The following is a 9,938-nucleotide window of genomic DNA, read 5'->3' as shown; positions in this document are numbered from 1 at the left end:
ATAATAGTCTACCATTCATTTGTGCCGCAAATGATCAGACGTGTGACAGAAGCATTGGCATAGCGTGTAACTTCGCTGATCCGCGGATAGCAATCTCATCGGAGAGGAGGCCCTAACGCTGCAGATAACAGACAGAGAAAGGCACAGAACACAGTTGCATGTCCAGTGTAGCCATGGGTCCGGTGAATATAGCCTACCGAATGCAGATGGCTACAAGCTCACGCTTTGCCTGGTCTAGACTAGAAGCTTAGAAGCTGGGCACGTAGCGCTCCAGAATAGCAACCCCGCCCCCTGGTAAAACAAACGTGTTTGTCAGAGAGAAAAAAAAATCTGATCATAAAATGTATCGTAAAAAGGAACGATGGTGTTGTAGAAATGTAGCGGAGTAAAAGTAGGGGTTATCCTACAGATAATTGCTGTAAAATGTAACGAAGTTAAAGTCAAAAAAGTAAAGTAGGCTACAAATACGTGGAAAATTTACTTAAGTACAGTAACGAAGTATTTGTACTTAGTTACATTCCACCACTGGTTATTAGGCTGAATTTCATAATGTCATAGATTTAATTTTAATAAACTGGCTACTGAATGCTCTCTATGTGTTTTACTGCTATCTAAACAAAAACATGAAGGTGCTTGGGTATTTCCTTGGGGAGAAATATGATTCTGTGCCAGAAGTTGTTCCTTTGGATGTTCTTCTAAAGAAAGCAGTGGACAAAGCCTTGGAGAGTAACAACGGTTACCTAGATCTCTTCATTCGCTTCCTTCATGGCATATCACTGGAATCCAACCAGAAACTACTTCATGGTGTGCTGCCACACACAGAGAGCAACCCAGAGAGTAGGAAGAAAACGGTCAAGAATCTCAAGGTCATGCAGCAGAATAATGTTCAACCAGAAAGATGGATCAACATACTCCACTGCTTGACTGAAATGCATGATTGCTCAGTTCATGATGACATTCAAGACTTTCTCCAGTCAAAGATGTACAAAACAAGGTTCACACTTGCACACTGCACAGCACTGGTCTATATGCTTCTAATGTCAGAAGAAGAGCTGGATGAGTTTGACCAGAGGAAGTACAACACATCAGATGAGGGTCGTAGGAGATTGCTCCCAGCTGTGAGGTGCTGCAGAAAAGCACTGTGAGTTTTTCAGTTCATTGCTTCATAAGAAAAAAACTACCAAGATTGTTTTCTAATTGAAAGGGAGAGTTGCATTGGCATTTGATTGACAAATACAGTATTTGTTGTAAAATGATACAGAGATCATATGATACAGAGAGTGTGCTTCTAAAAAATAAACTTTATCCTATATCTGTCTCTTACTCTAGATTTGCTGGCTGTAAGCTAACCAAAGAGTCCTGTGTAACATTAGCTTCAGATCTGCGGTCAGGATATCTCCCTCTGAGAGAAATGGACCTGAGTATCAATGACATTCAGGATTCAGGAGTAAAGCTGCTCTCAAATGAGCTGAAGAATCAACAGTGTAAACTGCAGATACTGAGGTCTATAAACGTAAGCTTTGTATTTTGATGCTGAATCTCAATGTCTACATTGAGAAAGTGGTGCATTTAAAGCAGATTTGAAGTCCATATATTGACTTATGAGTCTCTCTCTCCTACTTTGCAGACTGGCTGGCTGTAATCTCACTGATGTGTCCTGCTCATCTGTAGTCTCGGTTCTACAGTCAGCAAACTCAGCTTTGAGAGAACTGGACCTGAGTCACAATAATCTTCAGGATTCAGGTTTAACACTGCTCTCTGCTGGGCTGGAGGATCCAAACTGTAAACTGGAGGTCTTAAGGTTAGTGGGAATAAGTGTAGCCTCTGTGTGAAGCATTGCTGTGGATGTTGTGAAGTTTCAGAAGGGCCATATTGCATAATCTTGCAATGCCATTTTCGTGCAGCCTGGTCTTTCAGTGTCCAGGGAATCGTTGACACAAAATACTGAAAATAAATAAAATCTGGCAGAAGAAAAAATAATGAAAAATTATAAAATAATAAAAATAATAATTTTGTTACCTTCTGTGACGAAACCCCCCACTGCTGGAGAAATTTGTGGGGGAGACAATGATTTTGGGTTCCCAAATCAAAGCCTACTTGATACTCTATCAATCTGATTTCAGACTCTCTGGCTGTTCAGTGACAGAGGAAGGCTGTTCTTCTTTGGCTTCAGCTCTGAGTTCCAACAACTCTTATCTGAAAGAGCTTGATCTGAGTTACAATGCCCTCGGAGATTCAGCAGAGAATGTGTTCTCAGCTATTCAAGGGAATCCACACTGTCAACTAAAGACACTTAAGTACGTATTATTATGGTATGTGTATGTGTGTGTGTGTGTGTGTGTGTGTGTGTGTGTGTGTATGTGTGTGTGTGTGTGTCTTTCTCTCTCTCTCTCTCTCTCTCTCTCTCTCTGTGTTCTTGTGTGCATGGTGCATGTAAGAGTCAGCATGTGTGTGAGTGTATAGCCACCAGACATGATAACTTCAAACTCCCTGTTCACAAAGTTCAGTTCCCAATTTTGTACAGTTTAATAATTTGGAGTTAATAATTTTGGCCTTTACAAGCACAGCCAATATGCTGAAGATTTCTTACCATGGAATGCGGGGCTGTTTTTCGTGTATAGAATTTTCATGTGCAGAATTAACATATTGTTCTCTCTCTGTCTAGACTTGTTGGTTGTGAACTAACTGCACAGTCATGTGAAGCTGTAGCCTCAGTTCTTCTATCAGTGAATTGTCCACTGAAAGAACTGGACATGAGTCACAATGACCTTCAGGATTCAGGAGTGAAGTTTCTCTGTTGGATTGAAGGATCCAGTGAGTCATCTGCAGATATTGAGGTCGGTGGTGATTCTTTTCCAGAAACTGCTGCGTTATGTTCAGTTTTTTCTTCTTTTGTTATTCTTTACAAAATAAAGATTTCAAAATGTTTTCTCAGGTTGTCCTGCTGTTTAATGACAGTGGATGGCTGTGCATTTTTGGCTTCAGTTCTGCATTCTAATTCCACACACCTGAGAGAGCTGGACCTGAGCTACAATCCCCCAACCGAGTCAGGAATGAAGCTGCTCTCTGCTAAACGAGAAGTTTCACACTATCAAATTAAACTGAAGTATGTAGAACATCTTTTCAACTTTAAAAAGATGCTCTGAGCTGTAGAAACAAATGCCTGCGACAGTGTTTAAAAAAAGCACTCAGGACTTTTTGGAAAACACAGTCTGCTAATGTAAAATGAATGCTGGGAGCTTCAAAGAAGAAGCCACATTTCAATGCAACCTTAGAGTGTGCTTGTTTGGGTGTCTTTGTGAGTTATCTTGAGAGAGAACAAATTTTTCTGTCGGTTCTCTCTGTCTCTGGTGTCGACAATGGAGGAGAGTTCAGGCTGAGGCCAGGGCCCAAAAAATGTAAGTAGTTGTAAAGGCCCACACACACACACACACACATACACACACACACACACACACACACAAAGTTATCATCCAACTCATTCAAATCAACATTAGCAAGTAGCAGCACCATTATTAAATTATAATATTAATAATATTATTTATATTAATTATATTACTATATTAATAACAGGACCTTCTTATATAAGACCTTAGCGCTCTCAGGACAGAGCTTGCCACTGTGCACTCTCAATATTTACATTATGCTTCATACTAAATTTACATTATATTTCATACTAAATAGTATTATGTCATCTAATTTCTGTAGATGTGTGTAAACTTTCAATGGATCCAAACACAGCAAACACACATCTCTGTTTATCTGAAGCAAACAGAAAGGCAACATGGAAAAGTGAGAAGCAGCCTCATCCCAATCATCCAGAGAGATTTAAGGGGTTTTGTTATCAGGTCCTGTGTAGAGAGGGTCTGCGTGGACGCTGTTACTGGGAGGCTGAGTGGAATGGGAATGGCGCTGCTATAGGCGTGGCTTATAAAGGCATCAATAGGAGGGCTTTGAGTGACCAGTCCTGGACTGGAACCAAAGATAAGTCCTGGCTGGGATACAATGACAAGTCCTGGAGTCTGTACTGTGCTCATAACACATTCTCTGTGAGACACAATAATCAGAGTGACTACATACCGGCCCCCTCCACATTCTCCAGAAGAGTAGGGGTGTATTTGGACTGGCCAGCAGGAACTCTGTCCTTCTACAGTGTCTCCCCTATCACAGGCAGCCTCACACCTCTGTACACATTCCATTCCACATTCACGGAGCCTCTCTATCCAGGGTTTTGGGTTTGGGATTCCTCAGTATCTCTGTGTCAGTGAGAAGGTGCTTCCCTTTTTGTGGGATGCAACAAACACATTTAACACTTTAAACAAGCATGACTACTTCAAAGCATATAGCATGGCTGTTTAAATTGTAGATTAATTTAAAATGTAAGGTTATACTAATTGAGTTGGAAGAACAAAATAGAGAAGAATGATTACGAACTGAAACTACAGTTAAGTTAAAGCAGTGTTACCTTAATATAACAGGTTCCAAACCATTTGATGGTAAATTAACTTGTAATAGGGGATTTGTCCACCTACCATAGCCATAGAGCTGGCACCGACCTGCACAGACGGAGAACCAGCCTTGCAATGTGGAAAAATCGTGAAACATTACCTGGTTGAAGTTGAAATTCAAGTTTTATTCGTAAAATAGCAATGAAATGTACAATAGCAGTGAAATGTAAAGTGTAGCATCTCCAACTGTGTAGCATCTCCTAATGTGCAATGGCCTGCCCCTAGACCAAGCGTACTGCCTGCGGAAAGAAGCTCTTCCTCAGTCTTTCAGTTCTGGCTGAGATGTAGGCTAGTCGCCTACCAGATGGTAGCCACTTGAAGAGGTTGTGGTTGGGATGGTGAATGTCTTTCATGATGCGTTGTGCCCTGGATCTGCAACGGTTGTTGTAGATCTCCTGGAGACAGGGCAGAGCAGTCCTAGTGATGCGCTCTGCACAGCAGATCACCCTACTGAGGGCCCTCCTGTCCTGCCCACTACTGTTAGCATACCAGGCAGTAATGCTACTCAAAAGCAGCGACTCAACAGCAGCGGTGTAAAATGTCTTTATCAATGCTGAGGAGATCTTAAATTTCTTCAGCCGCCTGAGATGGTATAGACGCTGTCTAGCCTTCTTTACTAGACTGATGGCATGAGTTGACCATGTTAAGTCCTTTGAGATATGGATACCCAGGTATTTTTATTTATGGATACCCAGGTATTTAGCTGGTAACTCTCTCTACTGGTATCCCATTGATCTTCAGTGGTGTGTAACTGGTCCTTTGCTTCTCTCTCCTGAATTCCACCACTATCTCTTTTGTTTTTGAGACATTCAGGTCTAAGCTGTTGATCATACACCATTATGTCAGCCTATCCACCTCTTCAAGTAGGCGGCCTCATTGCTGTTAGAGATTAAAGGGGTGGTTCAGGATTTTGGACATAAGACCTCATTTCCAAGTAAGCAAGTGTGATATTTATCAGTTTTCAACACGTTTCATCCAGTCCTTCTAATTGCAGAGTTCGCAGGTGCTAGGCTAGCGCAAGTCAACGGTATGTGCTAGCCTGCCACTAAAGACAGTCTTACCCACTCCAAAGTACACCCGAGGCAAATTTCAGACAATCGATGTAAATGTCTGTGTTGATAGAATAGTGTGAGAAATTCAACTACCCTCGCATCGCGTTGCAATAGTTATACTTTGATCCCTGAAGTTGGTAGTAGTCATTTTGCATCTCAGCGGCGGACTGATATTACCAAGGCTACTACTAGGTATCCCCATTGGAGTGCGCTTTACTGTTTACTTTTCGGCGCAGTACTACTAACCGGAGCAAGTATAATTCAGCCGCTGCTAAGAAACTAGTCCCTCAAAATGTAATGCGATCGTTGAAATGCAAGGATAGAATAACGTTAGAAATAACACTATCAAAACAGACATTTACATCGATAGTCTGGCGTTATAATGTATTTGCCTCGGGTGTACTTTGGAGTGGGTAAGACTGTTTTTAGTGGCAGGCTAGCACATACCGTTGACTTGCGCTAGCCTAGCACCTCCGAACTCTGCAATTAGAAGGACTGGATGAAACGTGTTGAAAACGGTCTCCACTGATAAATATCACACTTGCTTACTTGGAAATGAGGTCCTATGTCCAAAATCCTGAACCACCCCTTTAAGCCGAAAACACCAGTCATCAGCAAATTTCACAATGGAGTTAGAGTTGTGGCAATACAGCCGTAGGTGTAGAGGGAATAGAAAAGTGGGCTCAGTACACATTCCTGGGGGGCACCGACTGGTCAGTAGATAGTCTTTAGAGATGGTCTTTGCCTTTTTAGAATGGCAAGGTAAAATATAACATTATAGAGTTGCCAAAATACCAGAAACAACATTGGATACCTTTTAAGAAAAATGTGTTAAACACCACAAGTAAGTACAGCTAGAAAAGTGTATTAAACACCTCAAAGCAAAACTATTTTGAGATCTAAATGCCAGAGGTCACATCAGTATGTACATCATGTTATTATATAATCTGTTATTCTTTGTGACCATACTGTACGTCATAATAAGACAAGGTTTATCTTACTGCCATTGTTTCTCAAGAACTCTTATACATTCTGAGGTCTGAAATCAATACCCAGGTGTATGTTTTTAGGAAGAATAGAATCTACTGAAGTACATTTTAAAACTTCTCATCAAATATTTTAATATATTTTAGAAATTGAATTTATTTTCTTTACAAATACACACGTTGTATTAGTTATCTTTTCATGAATCTTAATGAAATGTATATAGACTTCCAGGTTTTGTGGGATTTGTGAGAGAGTACAGATACAGATTTATACTACTTTTTATACTAGTTTTTTTTTCTTTGTGTCTTGGTGTTTTATTTTTCATGTGATCATGTCATTTTGTTTCTTAATATATTTTTTTCCTATATGCCTGATTGTTATTATTTATAGGGGGTGTTGGTCTAGTGGTTAGGGACATCATCAAATGTAACACCAGAAAGTTGTCAGTGACCGCAGGTTGCTGGGAACTGTAGTTAATTCACTGTAAGTCGTTCTGTTTGTCTGATAATCATAAAGACAGTATGCCTCATTACCATGTTCCATTTCCATGTTTAATAAAGCATTTTTAGGTTTGGTTGTATATCTCAAGACCCATTGCTACAGTATTTGTCTGCCACAATCTAAACCCTACAGGCCACATCCATGCTGCCTGTCCTATCCTTAAGATAATGTTCCCTCCCAACCTACCCTTTGATTAGTCATCTGGGAATGCCCATGCAAAGTCAAAGAGTGAGCCTCATACACTCCACATACACAAGTGGTTACACATTAATCCTGGCTAAACTTTAACTTTGAAATGTACAATACAGAGGAGGACAAAGTACCTAACTGCATTAGATGTTGGCTCACTTCTTTCCTGCTCCCTCTTCACTGTAACCTCTTTATGTCTGCTCACCTACTCTATCACTCGCTCTCTCCCTCCTTCACCATTTCCCTCACTCATTCATCTTGGATGATTGAGGGGGTGTGGGCTTATTTTCTCTTCATCTCATGCATTCAAGTAAGAAGGTTATCAGGTTATTCAAGCATATTTATTTACACAGGGCAGTCCAGGAAATGTACAGATACACAAAATGTAAACCAGGCTGAAAACAAAACTTCCAACATCTTAAAAAAAGGCCAGGATGAGTTAAGACTCCTAAGAATAGAGACTACATATCACCTTGGTAAGGTATACTTCACGTGCAGCTATTTCAGGAGGTGTAGTTTGATATGAAAAAGAACAAATCACAGCATTGCTCACTTAATAAATGGGAACCAGTTTATTGATAAACTGATTTAATGAATGGGAACTAGTTTATGCATAAACTGACATTTTAAACAGGTTGCCGTTCGTTGAGCAGTGCCGCTCTATTTGTCTCAGGAATAAAAAACATTCAATACTTATTTCACAATAAGGTCTGCACCAAGAAATGTGACTAAACAGACTATTTTACTCAAAATGGCCAGTAGAGGGAGACTCTCCCAAGTTATCCACAATAAGCAATATAACTACTCCCCTAGTGGCCAAATGAAAAATGACCAGTTTTGCCCTTTCCTCCCCCAATAAAACACATAATTTTGCTCTTCAACTAACAGAGGTCAAACGTCAATTGAGGGGTCATTCCACCGAATCGGTACCTTTTGCGTCCCACAACATATAATCAGTTCTAAAGTTGCTTTAACAACAAATACATGTGTAATTTAAAAAACTTAATGTTACTATGCATAAATATAAGACCAAGTAAACCCAATAAAAAAAAATGTGCACCCAGGAAGAACATGATGTTAAACAAAGAGTAGAACACTACTAATCTTTCATATCACAGTGCTTATAAAACACAGCATCAGAGCAATAGACATGAGGATCTCTATGTCTCTGACTGTAATTGCATAATAATAAGGCTAGCTGAAATTCTCTATAATTTCTGTTACTGAACACATCAGCATAAATAAATGCACTTTACCACCTTGACCGTGCATTTATTTTCTGTGAACCGAACGGCGTGTCGTCCATTATCCCTTACTTGAAGCTCTTTTAACTGTACCTTAAGTAGTCTTAAACTTCACTGATATAAACATTACCAGTGGACTACACATACAAAAATACACATAATCTGAATAAAGAACATTTTCTTTATAAATGAAAATGTTCAACCAAATATTGTATTGCCAAAACAGAACAGCCCAACCCAGTTTTAACCCAAACCCAATCTTTACTGAAGAGTAATATTAGAATATGTCATGCAGCCTCTCATATATCAGCCCCTAGGCTACAAGTAAATATACCTAGACTCTCTGTCAGTATAAGCCAAGTATACTTAAGTATAAGTACCAAGTATAGGCTAGATATACTTAAACATTTCTGATATCAGTACAAGCCAAGTATACTTAAGTATAAATCAATTTAGTATATCTCTGATCAGTACACAATAAGAAAACTTACCGGTATCATTTTATGAACTTACTTATTTTTAGTTTAAAATAAGTATACTAACAGTACACTTCCATAAACTTCCATAAGTATCCAATGCCACATTGTTTTGATTACTTCATGCCTGATGGGTATTGTACTTGGTAGGCCTTCATTCCTACTGTCTGTCCATCTGCACGTGTGTGTGCATGTATGTCTGCTCATATAACTGAAAATTTACTGTAGATTTTCAAGTAAGCTAGAGAGCAACCATATCTCAATCCTCCTACATGTTCACCCAGATCCAGATTATGATTATGACTTTGGTTTCACTTTCTTTAGCACTGTAGGGTGAGGGTCTGCAGTTGCCTGACTGCTTTTGTTTATCAAAGGCTGACACATCTGAAAAATACACTTTACTATACACGCCTCTACAATCAAGAATTAAGTTAGGAATCTCTTTGTGAAAAACAAGGGTCTTGCTTTCACCAAACCCATAGTTATTTTGCACTGACTTTGCACTTTGCCTGCCATTTAAATCAAGACCCACCCAGTTTTACTTCAAAGTTGAAAAGACCTTTTAAGCAAAAAGTGTAAACTTTTTTACAGTGCAGAATATTGATAATACATCAGAGTGGCTAGTAAATAAATAAAAAAAAACACTAATGTAGGCTATGCGACAATACAAGTTAAAACATGAAAATGCTCATAATTTTTTTAAATGTGTAAAGCCATAATTAGCCTTGGACCAAGCAACAGGAAATACTCATGACAGGAAATGCTGACACCACATTTGTTTTTCACACGTTTGATGTGAACTTCAATGTAGCAAGAAGCAGTCAACAGTGTCAAACAAAAGGTACTCGGTACGCTCCCCCAGCAGTGCCACAATGACCGATCCTGCCGGGGGAATGGAGCCGTTCTGACTCTGGTTCGGACACGTTGGTGGATCTGCCAGCAGCTTCTGTCTTGTCAGTGGCCTTGACCGTTAAAGGAGAA

The 9,938-nt window shown here is 39.7% G+C and overlaps 1 protein-coding gene across 1 annotated transcript; it reads left to right on the top strand.

Moving 5' to 3' along the window:
* The first annotated feature begins 1,601 nt into the window (after positions 1–1,601).
* Positions 1,602–4,268, top strand: LOC143132890 (stonustoxin subunit beta-like). Its single transcript, XM_076292716.1, has 4 exons — positions 1,602–1,801; positions 2,936–3,106; positions 3,352–3,398; positions 3,709–4,268. The coding sequence occupies exons 1-4, from the start codon at positions 1,602–1,604 to the stop codon at positions 4,266–4,268; spliced, it is 978 nt and encodes a 325-aa protein (XP_076148831.1).
* Positions 4,269–9,938: the final 5,670 nt, after the last annotated feature.

Source organism: Alosa pseudoharengus, unplaced genomic scaffold (assembly GCF_046254945.1).
Source record: "Alosa pseudoharengus isolate Yale_2024_CS ecotype anadromous, Long Island Sound unplaced genomic scaffold, YU_APseudo_1.1 YU_APseudo_1.1_scf_19, whole genome shotgun sequence".
Classification (NCBI taxonomy): domain Eukaryota; kingdom Metazoa; phylum Chordata; class Actinopteri; order Clupeiformes; family Clupeidae; genus Alosa; species Alosa pseudoharengus.
Note: the sequence above shows the minus strand (reverse complement) of the source record. Positions and strands in the feature narration are given on the sequence as shown.

What these genes read in the sequence shown, in the direction of transcription:
- LOC143132890 (XM_076292716.1), top strand. Translation starts at nt 1,602, where the DNA reads ATGAGTCTCTCTCTCCTACTTTGCAGACTGGCTGGCTGTAATCTCACT. An exon ending in CACTATCAAATTAAACTGAA is followed by an intron (nt 3,107 to 3,351) that starts GTATGTAGAACA and finishes CTCTGTCTCTGG; the next exon opens with TGTCGACAATGGAGGAGAGT. An exon ending in GAGGCCAGGGCCCAAAAAAT is followed by an intron (nt 3,399 to 3,708) that starts GTAAGTAGTTGT and finishes TAATTTCTGTAG; the next exon opens with ATGTGTGTAAACTTTCAATG.